At 34.7% G+C, this 18924-nt stretch overlaps 1 protein-coding gene across 1 annotated transcript in view; it reads right to left on the reverse strand.

Annotated features, from left to right (window-relative positions):
• Nucleotides 1-18924, reverse strand: part of LOC128636568 (class I histocompatibility antigen, F10 alpha chain-like) — a gene marked incomplete at its 5' end in the record, with an annotated part of 272591 nt that overhangs the window by 64122 nt on the left and 189545 nt on the right. The window contains 2 exons of the mRNA XM_053689562.1: nucleotides 13931-13960; nucleotides 14269-14292. Of these exons, the coding sequence (XP_053545537.1) occupies nucleotides 13931-13960; nucleotides 14269-14292 (54 nt within the window). The remainder of the gene's footprint in view (nucleotides 1-13930; nucleotides 13961-14268; nucleotides 14293-18924) is intronic.

Raw genomic sequence — 18924 nt, forward strand, 5'->3', positions numbered from 1 at the left:
GGGTCTTGGCAACATAGATGGAGATAAGAGATTCCCCAATGTTTGTGCCTTACGTAATACAAAACATGTACCTTCCTTTAGAATACTCTTAAGACTCTCATCAGTATCCAAAATAGGAAGTGCCTTACATACTATGTCACATATCTTACCAAACTCAACACTGTATGCAGTGATAAATTTAAGTTTGTTAGATCTGCTTTGTTTTTTAGAGGTATCAGACTGAAAGAGGTATTTTCTCTCAACCTGATCAACTTCTTTCTTAACCTGCTCTAGAGCTATATATATTATTATGGTCGCTACATTGACGACGTCTTGCTAATTTGGAAGGGTCCAGTACATCTTCTTGAACAGTTTCTACATTATCTCCAAAACAATTCATTGAATCTTCAGTTCACTATGGAGGTTAATAATTCTTCGATTTCTTTTTTAGATATCGAATTACGTTCAAATTTGGAAACTTCCAGGATTGAAACAGAATTGTTCCGTAAACCAAGTGCTGGGAATACCATTCTGAATGCCCGGTCGTGTCACCCAAAACATACTATCAACTCCATTCCTAAGAGCCAATATATAAGGGTCAAACGAAATTGTAGTAACTTATTATTTGAAACATTCTGATGACCTAACCGCCAGACTAATTGAGAGAGGGTATTCTAAGACAGCTCTAGAGCAGGTTAAGAAAGAAGTTGATCAGGTTGAGAGAAAAGACCTCTTTCAGTCTGATACCTCTAAAAAACAAAGCAGATCTAACAAACTTAAATTTATCACTGCATACAGTGTTGAGTTTGGTAAGATATGTGACATAGTACGTAAGGCACTTCCTATTTTGGATACTGATGAGAGTCTTTAGAGTATTCTAAAGGAAGGTACATGTTTTGTATCACGTAAGGCACAAACATTGGGGAATCTCCTATCTCCATCTATGTTGCCAAGACCCCCACAGAGAAAAAACTGGCTTTCCATTAAACCAGGATTTTTCAAATGTGGTAGCAGGAGATGCAAATCTTGTTCCTATGCTTCTTTTGGAGCAAGTTTTGTGTCTACTGCTAATAATAAGCATTTTCAGATTCGGGAACATATGACTTGCAATTCTTGTTATGTCATTTATCTTTTGACATGCAAAGGATGTTTGAGGCAGTATGTAGGTCAAATGACACGTGCTCTGAAGGACCGTTTTCTGGAACATTTACGTTCTATAGAGGACCCAGATTCTACCACTCCAATATCCCTGCATTTCAAAAAATGTCACAACTTTGATAGCTCACTCTTGACATTCCAGGCTATCCAATTGATTTCTAGACATCCCAGAGGAGGGAATAGAGGAATAATTCTCAGTAAAAGAGAAGTTTTTTTGGATTTTTCATTTGGATACCCGGTTGCCAATTGGTTTAAATTCAGAGTGGGACGTTAAATTGTATGTAGATCAATAATTATATCTGCACTATATTGTTCCTTTGTTTACTAATTTTGATTGCAGTTCATAGCTGTCACTTTAAATCTTCATGGCATCCTGTTTATTTATATATAGTTAGTTATGTTTTCATTCATTGCCATTTACTTTACATCATAACAACTTGTATTTATGTGTTTAATAAGCATATGTTTGCATTACTTGTAATGTTTTTTACATTGTATCTCAAAGAAGTCAGATATCTCATAATACATGAACACATTTAAGTTTTGACAAGTATTTGGCTTTAAACAAACCCCCTACTATACACCCACTTTTTTTGGCCATGTAAAGATATTTCATTGGATTGTTAATTGAGGGGGAGGAGTCCCCATATGATAAAATGGCTTGGAATTGTGGGTGTTCAGTACGGTCACTGATGATTATGTGTTATACACACTAGGAAATGCGTCTGACCTGTTTTTATTGACTGGTGCTGCCAGCCGTATCACCACATGCCTTTAATACTTATTTGTAATGTGCTTTGTCATACATTGCATTAAAATTCACAGAAGCAAGCTACGTGTGCCTATATTACGGATGGGCGAATGTTTCGCAACATTCGAAAAACGGCACGAATTTTAACACATTCGTTCGTTCGAATCGAATTTCGAATGTTTACATAACATTCTAACAATCGATTTTCGAATGTTCGGTTTCGAATTTTACGATTACATTTGAAAATATTCTTTTCGAAAAATTTGAATTTAGATTGTAATAGTATTTCTAATGCTTTTTCTTCAAATGTAATATTCGAATTATGCAATATTCGAATTCGAAAAATTCGAATTTAGATTGTAATAGTATTTCTAATGCTTTTTCTTTAAATGTAATATTCGAATTATGCAATACGTGTATTCGAATTCGAAAAATTCGAATTTAGATTGTAATAGTATTTCTAATGCTTTTTCTTTAAATGTAATATTCGAATTATGCAATATTCGAATTCGAAAAATTCGAATTTAGATTGTAATAGTATTTCTAATGCTTTTTCTTTAAATGTAATATTTGAATTCGAAAAATTCGAATTTAGATTGTAATAGTATTTCTAATGTTTTTTCTTTAAATGTAATATTCAAATTATGCAATATTCGAATTCGAAAAATTCGAATTCGAAAAATTCGAATTTATATGTTTGTAATAGTATTTCTAATGCTTTCTTTAAATGTAATATTCGAATTATGCAATATTCTATATGGAAACATTCGAAATGATATATTTTTATCTATTTATGTATCAATTTACTAGATTCCCGCCCTACCACATGAACTATTGAACTTCTGAATAGTATTTGTTAAATAGAATGTTAAATTCGAAATTTCGAATGTGGACATTCGATATAATTATAAACATTCGAATTCGAAAGTGACATTCGAAAACTGTAAATAACATTCGATTTTTGAATTTTTAAGAATATTCGTTCTTATCGACATTCGGATTTAGAATTCGAATTTCGGTAATAACATTCGTTCTACATTCGAAATTTGAAAATTTACACATTCGCCCATCCCTAGCCTATATTCCTTTTCTCTCCTGGGTGCGCTGACTATTGTGCTGCTATTTCCTAAGCATAAGGAGCAAAGTTGTACAGAAGGAATCACCTGGGCTTCTAGACAATTTAAGCATTTGTCCAAAGAAGCAGTTAAGTTTTTTTCCCTTTCCATAGTGAAAACCTCTAGGATCTTATCTTGGAAAGTATAACAACTAGGGATGGGCGAATGTTTTGCAACATTTGAAAAACGGCACGAATTTTAACACATTCGTTCGTTCAAATTGAATTTCGAATGTTTACATAACATTCTAACATTCGATTTTCGAATGTTCGGTTACGAATTTTACGATTACATTCGAAAATATTCTTTTCGAAAAATTTGAATTTAGATTGTAATAGTATTTCTAATGCTTTTTCTTCAAATGTAATATTCGAATTATGCAATATTCGAATTCGAAAAATTCGAATTTAGATTGTAATAGTATTTCTAATGCTTTTTCTTTAAATGTAATATTCTAATTATGCAATACGTGTATTCAAATTCGAAAAATTCGAATTTAGATTGTAATAGTATTTCTAATGCTTTTTCTTTAAATGTAATATTCGAATTATGCAATATTCGAATTCGAAACATTCGAATTTAGATTGTAATAGTATTTCTAATGCTTTTTCTTTAAATGTAATATTCGAATTATGCAATATTCGAATTCGAAAAATTCGAATTTATATTCGAATTCGAAAAATTTGAATTTATATGTTTGTAATAGTATTTCTAATGCTTTCTTTAAATGTAATATTCGAATTATGCAATATTCTATATGGAAACATTCAAAATGATATATTTGTATCTATTTATGTATCAATTTACTAGATTCCCGCCCTACCACATGAACTATTGAACTTCTGAATAGTATTTGTTAAATAGAATGTTAAATTTGAAATTTTGAATGTGGACATTCGATATAATTATAAACATTCGAATTCGAAAGTGACATTCGAAAACTGTAAATAACATTCGATTTTCAAATTTTTAAGAATATTCGTTCTTATCGACATTCGGATTTAGAATTCGAATTTCGGTAATAACATTCGTTCTACATTCGAAATTCGAAAATTTACACATTCACCCATCCCTAATAACAACAAAGCCACAACAAGGCAGAAAAAGGATATCAATAACAATAAATCTTTTATTACAGTCGCAACTCTCATACAGCTAAAAAAGAGAAGCGTAGTGCAATAGTTCTAAACCGGCACATCTATCCTCAAGCCGTAGCTGAGGTATCTTACCACCTCCTAGTCAAACTATCATCCTCCACTGAAGAATCAAAATAGTAGAATACACAAAGTTCAACTAACACTTGTACGGCTCTCAGAAGAAACGCTGCTGCTAGCCCTCAGATGAAGCCGCCTCCAATAGCGGAAAGAGGAAGACGCACCATGCGTGACCGCAAAGAGAAAAATATTTTAGTGCATGCTTCCTGTCTGCTTTTTAGCCGCTAGCTCGATTTTCAGCACTGCGCTGAAAGTGTGCAAGTGGATCAGGCAAACAATATATAATTTAAACCTGGCCCAAACAGTAAATTTTCTAACTGAATGGATGCCTTTTTAATATGTATATTAAATATATATATAGAGACATATATTTATATAGTGTATATATATATATATATATATATATATATATATATATATATATTGAGAAATGGCTCTTAGACTTTCATGCTGGCTGGTGTGTGTGTATATATATATATACTGTATGTATATATAAACACAAAAAGAAGTATTGCACAATGCACAATCTCAAAATCCCCCTTAATAGGTGAATTCCCCCCCATCTCAGAGGTCTCTCCGTGAGCTTATCAAACTTGGTATTCATGCAGCTTAACCTGTAAGATCAGTGTTAGTCCATAGATGCTTAATAAAACACAACCAGTAGTTCCTACCGATTTGTGTATACGAGTCACCACGCTGTAGGACCCGCCTTCTAGCTGGGTCAGTATCTATTTACAGTAAAACACTAGCGGGAGTGGAGTCCCAAGAGCAACCAGTACCAAAAACAGCCCACAAATAAACTTCATACTTAACCAATATAGACAATATATATGTCATATAATCTCAATCATAGGGATATCCATATAAAGGGGTTATTCATATGAAAGAAGTTATTATATCCCATTTCAAAATTTGTAATAGTAAACTCATTTATAGTTGCAATCCTAATACTGATCTAGGAACCTAGCATATTGCTATATCCTACATTGGTAATTATGTGAAATAGAATAAAATGACCACCCTTACTTAGAAACGTGCCTTCTATTTCAAAGTATCATGGTATTAGTAATATTATTAATTGACTAATATGTGTAACCAAGTATCAAGGATATTACACGGAACACTGGACATATAGATCTAATACCTTTCTATGATAAGGAGAATACATAGTATGTTGTACAAACATTAGTATGTAAACAACAGCATTACTAATATTAATATTAATGATATTACTAATACCATGATACTTTGAAATAAAAGACACATTTCTAAGTAAGGGTGGTAATTTCATTCTATTTCATATCATTATCAATGTAGGATATAGCAATATGCTAGGTTCCTAGATCAGTATTATGATTGCAACTATTAATGAGTTTACTATTACAACTTGTAACACAAATGAATTAATGTATAAATATACAAAGTATCTTGTACATGTAGTTGCTCTCTAAATCCAATAGATGGCAGAGCAACACAAGTTACTGGGAAAACTGGCACCAATTTGACTTTATGGGGCATATTTATCAAGTTCCGAATGGAGCTTGATGCCCCGTGTTTCTGGCGAGCCTGCAGGCTAGCCAGAAACAGCAGTTATGATTCAGCGGTCACAAAGACTGCTGCTCCATAACCTGTCCGTCTGCTCTGAGCAGACGGACAGACATCGCCGGAAATCAACCCCCCTGCTGGCAGCCCATTGGCCGCGAGTCTGCAGGGGGCGGCGTTGCACCAGCAGCTCTTGTGAGCTGCTGGTGCAATGCTTAATACGGCGAGCGTATTGCTCGCCGTATTCAGCGAGGTCTGTCGGACCTGATCCGCACTGTCGGATCAGGTCTGACAGACCTTGATAAATAGAGGCCTATAAGTCTTTATGTGATATGTGTCAAACATGTATGATTAAGGGGGAGATCCCGAAACGTCACTTTGTTTTTAAGCTGTCTCCAATAAAAGATTAAGTTTACAAAAGGTGCTGTGGACCGCTTCTGTAAATTGCTGATACATTGATTTTATGATAAATTGTGTAACAAAACTTAAAATTAGCTTCAATTTAAGCAAGGTTGTATATCTTTTAAATAGGAAGAACACCATGTCTTTGCTGCTAACACTGACACCACCCCCACCCCGATCACCTTGTGTGGTCCTGAAATTCTGGTTGTGCCCTATACTGTACTAAATAGTATTAGAGTTATTACTGTTAATCACACTAAGGTCATCGAACCAGTGGACTCTGCGCATTATATAATGGTTATTCAGCAAACTTATTTTCAACAAATTTGTTTATAGGGAATTAAAGTGGTGTGGGATAAATCCTTCATGTCAACTAAAACAGAATGTAAAAAACCTACATGCAAATATAACAGTTTGAGGTACTGCTCCTCAGGGGAGGTGACACAGCATGAATTAACACTACAAACCTCTAATATGGGTCACATGATCACATGTAGCTGATATGACCAGAGATGTCCCGCTGGAGAAACAAGGCAGAAACCACAGAGCAGAATAAACATACAGACATTTATAGATGTGTCACGGAGAGTCAGATCACTGAACCACAAAAGGACACAACTTGACACTGTTCACTTATTTTAAATTTTTCAAATTTTGTATTACATGGAACTATAAATGCAATCAAACATATACATCACACACACACATATACATCATTATATATGTATGTTTATGTATCTCTATGTTAAAGCCCTTTGTCTTGTTTTCTTCTAACACTTGAGACCTCATATATTTAAACCCTTATAACTTTTTTTGTGCAATATTTTTATCAGATAGTCTTATTATGAGTGTAACTGTACTTTGTAATGTATTTTTGATGTGATTTGTGACACTTTTTTGTTTCATGAAACAGTTAACCAGAGCTCTGAGGACGCGGTAATCATTCTAGAGCAAATTGCGATTGCGCCCAAGCGATCACTTTGCATTTCAACTTGTAATACAAGCGGAAAACTTGACCCACAATATACCCCTTAACGGTCGAGCATAACTGTTTGTGCTCCACTCGTAATCTGGTCCTTAGTCGTGCCATGGAGAATTACATCACCAAACCACAAAAAGACACAACTTGACACAAGGGTTATTTGTAATTTAGTATAGGGTAGGGTTTTTTTATTTTGGGGGGCTTTTTTATTTTATTAGGGGGATTAGATTAGGTGTAATTAGTTTAAAAAAATTGTAATTATTTTATTATTTTCTGTAATTTAGTGTTTTTTTTTCGTAATTTAGATAATTGTATTTAATTGTATTTAATTGTAGTTAGTTTAGGTAATTAATTTAATTGTAGTGTAGTGTTTGGTGTAATTGTAATTTAGGTTAGGTTTTATTTTACAGGTAAATTTGTCTCTATTTTAGCTAGGTAGTTATTAAATAGTTAATAACTATTTAATAACTATTGTACCTAGTTAAAATAAATACAAAGTTGCCTGTAAAATAAAAAATAAACCATAAGCTAGCTACAATGTAACTATTAGTTATATTGTAGCTAGCTTAGGGTTTATTTTTATAGGTAAGTATTTAGTTTTAAATAGGAATAATTTATTTAATTGTAGTAATTTTGTTTAGATTTATTTAAATTATATTTAAGTTAGGGGGGTGTTAGGGTTAGGGTTAGACTTAGGTTTAGGGGTTAATAACTTTATTATAGTGGCGGCGACGTTAGGGGCGGCAGATTAGGGGTTAATAATTGTAGTTAGGCAGAATAGGGATTAATAAATAGTATGTAGGGTTCAGCAATGTTGAGGGCAGCAGATTAGGGGTTCATAAGTATAATGTAGGTGGCGGCGGTGTCCGGAGCGGCAGATTAGGGGTTAATAATATAATGCAGGTGTCGGCGATGTCAGGGACGGCAGATTAGGGTTCAATAAATGTAAGATTAGGGGTGTTTAGACTCGGGGTTCATGTTAGGGTGTTAGGTGTAGGCATAACTTTTATTTCCCCATAGGAATCAATGGGGCTGCGTTAGGAGCTGAACGCTACTTTTTTGAAGGTGTTAGGTTTTTTTCAGCCGAATCTGCCCCATTGATTCCTATGGGGAAATCGTGCATGAGCACGTTCAGCTAGCTCACCACTACCGTAAGCAGCGCTGGTATTGAGGTGAGATGTATTGAGGTGAGATGCTCTCTGCTCACTTTTCTGCGGCTAATGCCGGGTTTGGAAAAACCTGTAATACCAGTGTTGTTTGTAGGTGAGCAGTGAGCATAAACTGCTCATTAGTACCGCAAGCCTTACCAACAAAAACTCGTAATCTAGCCGTTAGTATTTATGTTAAAGTTGCATTTAAATATGTTAAAATTGTATCCCCCCACCCCAAAAAAATTAATACAAATGAAACTATTACAGCTGTATCAGGTGTGTATATCCTACTAATTTTCATTGGATTATAGCTACTTCCTACTAATGCTGATTGGCTAATAAATCCCTATGTATTCACATTAAAAATGTTGCAAATAAAAATGTTATTATTAAAAAATATTATTATAATAATATTCCAAATGAATTACTAAGCACCTGTTTTATATTGATAACATTGTGCTCAATCCCATGGAGTTATTTATGAGTCAGCATTGATTGGCTAAAATGTAAGTCTGTCAAAAGAACTTAAATAAGGGGGCAGTCTGCAGAGGCTTAGATACAAGGTAATCACTGAGGTAAAAAGTGTATTAAAATAACTGTGTTGGTTATGCAAAACTGAGGAATGGGTAATAAAGGAATTATCTATCTTTTTAAACAATACACAATTTCAAGTAAACTGATCCTTTAAGGGTCTACACCACTGCCTGTTTTGGGCAGTATTCTGAATTGATTACTAATTTTTTCTCTCTCCATTTATTTAATGTTTTCTTTTTTTATTGGCTCTCCTATTAAATAGTCTTTGGGGAGAAATGTGGGTGTCTGTGCAGAGGGTTTTTTACTTCTCCCAATAAGGAATCGTAGTGGGCTCAATTCACCTCATATCTTTCTCCTTTTAACCCAGTATACACTATTATATACATTTGCTTGGTGCAGTTTTACTGTTTTTCCTGTTTACATTGTTCCTCCTTGCTCACACTAGTTATGTTCTGGAAATTCCAACTGTGCCATAGATTTAGGGGGGATTATTGTCAGGCGCACTATGATTATCTAACCAGCTGACTCTGTGCATGATATAACGGTTACCCAGCAAACCTATATTCAACTACTTACATTTGTGGGATAACAACGTTTCTTCAGTACCTAAAATATAAAATAGAATGTTATAACTCTACACACAAATAGAACATTAGATTTACTACTTCTCAGGGGAGGTGATGCAGCATAAACACACTGCAAACCTCTAATATAGCATAGAATGGGACATTGTCACCCCATCTCACATATACTACTACACCACTGTTACCCTCACCTCATATACAATAGTATAATGCAGAATTCAAAGCAATTTTACCACTTTACTCAATGTAATATGAGGACATATGTACTTATCCAGCTAAAGTGCTATGATTATCTAACCAGCTGACTCTGTACATGATATAACGGTTACCCAGCAAACCTATATTCAACTACTTACATTTGTGGGATAACAACTTTTCTTCAGTACCTAAAATATAAAATAGAATGTTATAACTCTACACACAAATAGAACATTAGATTTACTACTTCTCAGGGGAGGTGATGCAGCATAAACACACTGCAAACCTCTAATATAGCATAGAATGGGACATTGTCACCCCATCTCACATATACTACTACACCACTGTTACCCTCACCTCATATACAATAGTATAATGCAGAATTCAAAGCAATTTTACCACTTTACTCAATGTAATATGAGGACATATGTACTTATCCAGCTAAAGTGGTGAGAAATGTCATTATATGTTCCACAACTGAAAACAAAATACTTACTGCTATGAGAAGGCTTCTCCTTTCCTAAACGAAAATAAAACATTTGTTCAGGATTTTCTTTAACATTTTCAGTGCAATTCCATTATTTGTTCTTATATATCCTGCATCTAATTATAGGGTCAATGAAAATGCTTTAGCTTATCAAATGATTTATCTACAAAAATGCTCATAGACTTTTAATGGTGAGTTTTGTAGTAAAATATTTAGATAAACTTATGTTAGTGACCTGTGTGCTGTTCCGTTCTATTTATAATTGTTCTCGACCTGTGATCTGACCTATGTGCTGATTAAAAGGACCATTAAGTACAAGTGCATAACAAAAAGACAATGCAAAATCACTTAGTCTAAATTTTAAATGAGCAGTAGATTTTTTTTATGATAAATTTCAAAATGTACTGACAATTTGATGCCCCTTGTATCATGTGACAGCCATAAGCCAATCACAGATTTATAAGTATACAATATGAACTGCACATAGTGAGGCCTAGTTTCCATTGAGGCAGTAAAGTTTGTAAATTGGTGATAAAAAACATTTATCTCCATTACAGTCTATGGGAGAATTTTTATCTTACTACCAGATTCCAAACTTTAACACCTCAATGAAAACTAAGCCTCACTAGGAGTTGTGTGTGTACAATTACATAATGGAGATAATTGGAAAGTCTATTAACCCCTTAATGACCAGTGACATACCCTGTATGTCACTGGTCTTTCTATAGGTTTTTGCTTTTTAATAGCGCAGTCTTGGGAGGGAGGGCAAGACCCAGTGCTATTACAACTCGACAAACCTTTAGCGAAAATCTCTGACATCTGGAGACTCCAAAACCCTGAGGTCAGAGATTTCACTTGTCATTCAAGGGCTCACAAATCTCTATCTCGGATAGATCTTTTTTTGCTTGACGATAGGCTCTCCAAGTCAAATGTCACCGCAGAAATCTCCCCTATTACTATTTCGGACCATGCTCCGATTTCTCTTCACTTTCAGTTAAACCTTAATTCTTCAAGGAATACTGGCTTCCGGTTCCCTCGTTATTTAGCTACAGATCTCAAGTTCAAAAATTGGCTTACAGTCAAATTTCGTGAATTCGCAGTATTTAACCGTGAGTATATCACCAAACCTGCTATTTTCTGGGAGTCAGCCAAGGTGGTTCTGCGAGGCGATATCTTAGCATACACTATAGCAAGGACAAAAAAAATTAAGCTAAGAGAAAAGGAATTACTGAAAGCAGTTTCAAATGATTATAATCAATATATTTTCTTGAAATCATCTGAGAATTGGGTTAGGTACACAACCGCTTTAGCAGAAAGGGATGCATTTCTTCTTTATCAATCATCTCAAAAAGATCTTAGACTACAGGCGAAATTATATCGTTTTGGGAGTAAAACTGGGAAGCTTCTTGCGAACCTGGTTAGTCGTGACAGGGCCTCTCCACCAATAAATTCAATATGTTATGAAGGTAAAACTTATAAGACAGCCGAGGAACTTCTCGGCATCTTTGCGGATTACTATAAATCCATTTATACACACAAGACCTCCGATCTTAAACAACGGGAGGAATTCTGGGGGAAAATTGAATACCCAAAAATAACCTCTGAAATGTTGGACGAGATATGTGCCCCGATAACAGAGACTGAAATATCTGCCTCAATTAAAAAGCTCGCCCTCAATAAAACCCCGGGACCGGATGCCCTTCCAAATGAATTTTATAAGATTCTAATGCCTGAAATAATACCACATTTAACTCTACTTTTTAACGATCTTTACATAAAAGGTAACACCCCTTCTTCTGACTTTGTGGCTTCATTTACTTCCCTCATTCTCAAACACGGCAAAGATCCAGCTGAAAAAGAGTCCTACAGACCAATCGCGCTTCTTAACATGGATTACAAACTTCTATCAGCAATATTGGCGCAAAGGCTTCAATTTCATTTGTCTACTATCATACATAAGGATCAAGCTGGGTTTTTGCTGAAACGTAACTCTTCAGCTAAAATAAGAGAAGTGTTTCTTGCAATAGATTACTTCAAAGCAGGGGAGGGGCAGCAAGAGGCGGGTAGAGAGGGCACTCCAGATCTGGCAATTATTTCAATAGACGCAGGCAAGGCATTTGACTCAGTACACCATGATCATATAGCATTCACTTTACAACAATTTGGGCTCACGGGCCATTTCTTAAGCTTCTTTAATAATCTATACAAGAATGCCTATACGAGGATAATAGTCAATGGCTCTCTTACACAGGTCATAAAACTGGAGAAAGGTACAAGGCAGGGCTGCCCTCTCTCCCCGCTTCTATTTGATCTAGCTATTGAACCTCTCGCAAATCAAATTCGGCAGCAAATAGAGGGGATCAAGATTAATAAAAAAAGTCCTGCAAACTGCACTATATGCTGATGATGTACTAATATATATGTCAAACACCTCTAGAAATATCCCAAAACTTCTTTCTATAATCCAAGAATTTGGATAATTTTCAGGTTACAGTGTCAACTCTGCAAAATCAGAGCTTCTTTGGATTAAGCAAACCCAGGACTCATCAACATCTATCCCCTTCTTCTCCAAGTGGTCACAATTTATCAAAGCACTTACCCCTAGTGAAATTGAGTATATAATCTATCCTTTTAAAGATAGTGAACTTATTTTACTAGGGATATGGTAAACCCTAAACATCTTTTATTTCTCTTTTCCTCTGGAAATCGATGTAGCCCATTTTTCTCCTTCCTTCTCTACTTTCTTCCTTTTTTTTTCCCCCTTTTTTTTTTCTTCTCCCCCTTTTTTTTTTTTTTTTTCCTCTCTCTCGGTGTTGTTTTGTTTTTTATTATGCTTTTGTTTGTTTTTGTCTGTGTCCGTGCGTCTGGCTTTTGTTTTTATATGATTTTTTGTCTAGTTGTGCTCGACTTTGTTCTATCAAGGAACCTCGTATGATCACAACTGTTTGTCTAGAAAAAATAAAAAATAGGTTCCCAGTAAGGGGTAAATAAGATGAGCTGCAAGTTATAGTTTAAGCTATAAGGTTTTCATTTGCCATTATTAGTGATAATTCTAATCTGGTCTAAACATTCTCTTTTTACTTGAAGCAAGTATCTAAGGGGAGGGCTTACTATGAAGCATATATAAGTATACAAAATGGCCTTAAATATGTTTTTTTATTTTGCTCTTTCTCTCCTTTTTTTTTTCTTTTTTTCTTTTTTTCTTCTCTTAAGCTCGATTTGTACCACATCCCCTATCTTGTAAATAATGTGCTAAACCCCGTTCTTTTTCCTGTACCCTGAACTGGATTACCAATAAAAGAATATAAACTAAAAAAAAAATAAATAACTGTGTTGGTTATGCAAAACTGAGGAATGGGTATTATCTATCTTTTTAAACAATACACAATTTCAAGTAAACTGACCCTTTAAGGGTCTACACCACTGCCTGTTTTGGGCAGTATTCTGAATTGATTACTAATTTTTTCTCTCTCCATTTATTTAATGTTTTCTTTTTTATTGGCCCTCCTATTAAATAGTCTTTGGGGAGAAATGTGGTTTTCTGTGCAGAGGGTTTTTTTACTTCTCCCAATAAGGAATCGTAGTGGGCTCAATTCACCTCATATCTTTCTCCTTTTAACCCAGTATACACTATTATATACATTTGCTTGGTGCAGTTTTACTGTTTTTCCTGTTTACATTGTTCCTTCTTGCTCACACTAGTTATGTTCTGGAAATTCCAACTGTGCCATAGATTTAGGGGGGATTATTGTCAGGCGCACTATGATTATCTAACCAGCTGACTCTGTGCATGATATAACGGTTACCCAGCAAACCTATATTCAACCACTTACCTTTGTGGGATAACAACTTTTCTTCATTACCTAAAATATAAAATAGAATGTTATAACTCTACACACAAATAGAACATTAGATTTACTACTTCTCAGGGGAGGTGATGCAGCATAAACACACTGCAAACCTCTAATATAGCATAGAATGGGACATTGTCACCCCATCTCACATATACTACTACACCACTATTACCCTCACCTCATATACAATAGTATAATGCAGAATTCAAAGCAATTTTACCACTTTACTCAATGTAATATGAGGACATATGTACTTATCCAGCTAAAGTGGTGAGAAATGTCATTATATGTTCCACAACTGAAAACAAAATACTTACTGTTATGAGAAGGCTTCTCCTTTCCTAAAAGAAAATAAAACATTTGTTCAGGATTTTCTTTAACATTTTCAGTGCAATTCCATTATTTCTTCTTATCTATCCTGCATCTAATTATAGGGTCAATGAAAATGCTTTAGCTTATCAAATGATTTATCTACAAAAATGCTCATAGACTTTTAATGGTGAGTTTTGTAGTAAAATATTTAGATAAACTTATGTTAGTGACCTGTGTGCTGTTCCGTTCTATTTATAATTGTTCTCGACCTGTGATCTGACCTATGTGCTGATTAAAAGGACCATTAAGTACAAGTGCATAACAAAAAGACAATGCAAAATCACTTAATCTAAATTTTAAATGAGCAGTAGATTTTTTTTATGATAAATTTCAAAATGTACTGACAATTTGATGCCCCTTGTATCATGTGACAGCCATAAGCCAATCACAGATTTATAAGTATACAATATGAACTGCACATAGTGAGGCCTAGTTTCCATTGAGGCAGTAAAGTTTGTAAATTGTTGATAAAAAACATTTATCTCCATTACAATCTATGGGAGAATTTTTATCTTACTACCAGATTCCAAACTTTAACACCTCAATGAAAACTAAGCCTCACTAGGAGTTGTGTGTGTACAATTACATAATGGAGATAATTGGAAAGTCTCTTAACCCCTTAATGACCAGTGACATACCCTGTATGTCACTGGTCTTTCTATAGGTTTTTGCTTTTTAATAGCGCAGTCTTGGGAGGGAGGGCAAGACCCAGTGCTATTACAACTAGACAAACCTTTAGCGACCAGCAATGTACAGGGTACGTCGAGGTTGTTAAGGGGTTAAAACTGTTTTCTATCTGAATCCTGAAAGTTTAGACTTTAGTGTCTGTGTTTCTTAGAATTCCTACTTCATGTGCTTTTTTTCCCTGTATGTCTATGTGTTTCAGAGATTTGTAGTCATATATCTCTGTGTTACTGCATTCAGCAAAATACTTTCCATTCTTACATTAATAAAAAATGTTTGATAACCCAACAAACATACTCACTGTACCAATATTCTCCATTCAAATCCATCTGTGAGACTTATACTTATATCTTTATTGTTTTGGACCACAACAGGTTAATTGTACATGTCACCTATTAGCGTGACTGCACAATATTAAAAGGTATCAATTAACATGTAGGAACTTCAACCTGTGATGTAATCGCTAAATCGCCTAACCTCAAAATCCCACTAACCACTATTAATACCAAAATGGAGAGGCCCTTTTTGCCTTTAAACCTCACTGTTTAACCCATTAGCTATTAACCCTTTAACCACCAAACCCCAAAATGTAAAAAAACAAAACCACTTATTATCCCTCTAATCATATTAAACCTTGTCAGTATATGGTCGGGTTATAATACAATATATTTAATAATTATCCTTTAAAATAAACCCCCAATAAACTGCATATACAAAACAATAAAATTAATGTAAATTCCTAAGTTCTTTGTATTAGTTAAAGTTTATAGACACATTGAATTATATTTATAGGAAACCAGATATGAATCAATCTATACCAGCGTAAACTGTTATTATATGCTATGCAAAGATCATAAAAGTTATCCTATTTATTAACCTTATTCGCAATTGAATTTCATTAAATACCACAATGAGATACCAAGATATGAGCCACAAACATTCAGACTGGTACCAGTAAGTTATTTAACCCACGACTGATTCTATAACGCTAATTAAACACCAAAAGTATATATATTCTTAATGTAAAACAGCCAGATTATATGCCAGTTTATCTAAACTGAAATAAATTCTTAAATCTACAATTAAGAAAAATTCTAATATATATATATATATATATATATATATATATATATATATATATATATATATATATATAAAAATATATATATTTGCAAAGATAAATTACACACCAGAGAGATTTACTTACAATAATGGGCCTAACTAAGAAATATGCAACCCACAGGATATTTATCTAGCAAATAAATTAATTACTTAGCATACAAGAGTGACTAGTTAAGACTACACAGGACTATGAATGCAAGCTAAAATATAAAATGCCCTTTTAAATCTAATAACTGCAATTAGTTATGGTTACCAAATATCTTTGATTTAAATATAAAAAAAAATAGAACAATCATACATCACCAGTTTGAGCCAATTAGTAGTTCAGTCTTTTCCAAGTATTTTCAGATCACCTCATATGAAGAAAAAGAAGTTATTGCATAGATCCAGAAGCTAGTCTCAGCTTTTTGATATATGATTGTTTTCCCAAGAATCGCAGCAGTTATTCAATCACACGGTATCAGCAGGCAACAGACTGTGTTTCTTTCCCTTGCATTCAGCTTTTCTTATATTGTAATCATTGTTGATCTGTTTTCGGTTACGCACACAGTGCTGTCTTGGATTGGCCCTTCGGATGCTTAGCATTGATTGGTTCATTTTGGGGGATGCCTCCCTCACTGGCTCTGTATGTGTTCTAATAGACAATCTATTTGGTTGTCATACCAGTTCCAATCCCCTAGAGGGCAGCAGACAACCAGAAATATAGTCTTACCATCCATTTTTGCTACAATTTAATATAACCTTATAAAATGATTATTTAAACTATTATAACTTTATGCATTAATCACTTACAATTTGAATTATAGATAGGACAGTATAATGTCATTTTTCTGATCATTCCAATACCAAATACAAGCCTGTTCTTAGTGATCATATTAATAAACAGTTACACTATCAATCATACTCTCCCCATATTGTGTCATTGTTCCTGATTATTTTAATATGAAACATCAGTACTATTTCTAACATCCAGTACACCTCATTCTGAGTGTGTAAAACATATGACTCAATTTATGGGACAACCACACGTGTATTTGATAGATGCCTGAAAAATAGAGAGAATAGGTTATTTATATTTTTCATTTAGCAGACATTCACATTTAATATTATATGAACAGACAATTTCATATCCATTTATTCGTATCTATTATTGAATAGTCTGAGGCACATATTTACTGTTTGAAAACTATATATATGATTTGTCCAAACTTTGAATCCTTAAGACTTCTGTGTTTTCAAAAATACATAGGTTAAGACATGCTGAAATCTGGATTCTTAGGTTTTTAGCTTCCAATATTACCCTTCTTAGGCATAGACAATAGTGATGTCGCGAACCTAAAAATTTGCGTTTGCGAACGGCGGACACGAACTTCCGCAACTGTTCGCGAACGGACCAACCGGGCGAACCGCCATAGACTTCAATAGGCAGGCGAATTTTAAAACCCACAGGGACTCTTTCTGGCCACAATAGTGATGGAAAAGTTGTTTCAAGGGTACTAACACCTGGACTGTGGCATGCCGGAGGGGGATCCATGGCAAAACTCCCATGGAAAATTACATAGTTGATGCAGAGTCTGTTTTTAAGCCATAAAGGGCATAAATCACCTAACATTGCTAAATTGTTTGGAATAACGTGCTTTAAAACATCAGGTATGATGTTATATCGATCAGGTAGTGTAAGGGTTACGCCCGCTTCACAGTGACAGACCAAACTCCCCGTTTAAAGGGACAGTCTACACCAGAATTTTTATTGTTTTAAAAGATAGATAATCCCTTTATTACCCATTTCCCAGTTTTTCATACCTAACACATTTATAATAATATACTTTTAACCTCTGTGATTATCTTGTATCTAAGCCTCTGCAAACTGCCCCTTTTTTCAGTTCTTTTGACAGACTTGCAGTCTAGCCAATCAGTGCCTGCTCCCAGATAACTTCTCGTGCACAAGCACAGTGTTATCTATATGAAATACGTGAACTAACACCCCGAAAAGGTGACAACAAGCCCCCTGGGACGCCTGCTGTGTTTGGTCTTCCACCTCCTCAAAGCCACCTTCCTCCTCTGACTCCTCTTCTTCAGACTCCTCTCTCTGCATTGCCTCTCTCTGCGTTATTATAAGGTGTGTTAAGTAGTACTGTTCCTATCAGTGTAATCCCTGTTAGGTCCCCTATCAGGGGACGTGTATATGGCATGGATTTTAGGAACCGGGAGATGGAAAAAGATGCTTGGTCGGTCTTCCTACTTCAAATTTGTGGCACTGTGCGTGCAATCTACTGTGCCACCAGATATGAGTGGTGTGTTAAGTAGTACTATTCTGATCAGTTTAATCCCTGTTACGGCCCCTATCAGGGGACGTGTATATGGCATGGATATGTATATGGCATGGCCGAAACACAAGTGGCTGTCAGATAACAGTCCGGCCACGAGATAGATAGATTTGATAGATAGATAGATACATAGATTAGATAGATAGATCAATAGATGCAATAGATACATTTGATAGATACAATAGATAGATAGATAGATTTAATAGATAAATAGATAGATAGATAGATTTGATAGATAAATAGATAGATTTGATAGATAGATAGATAGATAGATAATTTCCCAGACAGAGAATTACAAGACGTGCGAACTGGGACCCATGGTAAGGTTCCCAGAGGCAGTTGCGGCGCCCAAGGCTCTGATTAGAACAGAGCACTCTTGAACGTATCTGCCCTCGGCCGAAATCGGAACATTCTTTAGCTTTCTGTCTGTCGGCCAAATGTCCGTCTGCCAAATGTCCGTCTGCCAAA

Source organism: Bombina bombina, chromosome 7, assembly GCF_027579735.1.
Source record: "Bombina bombina isolate aBomBom1 chromosome 7, aBomBom1.pri, whole genome shotgun sequence".
In the NCBI taxonomy this organism is placed as follows: domain Eukaryota; kingdom Metazoa; phylum Chordata; class Amphibia; order Anura; family Bombinatoridae; genus Bombina; species Bombina bombina.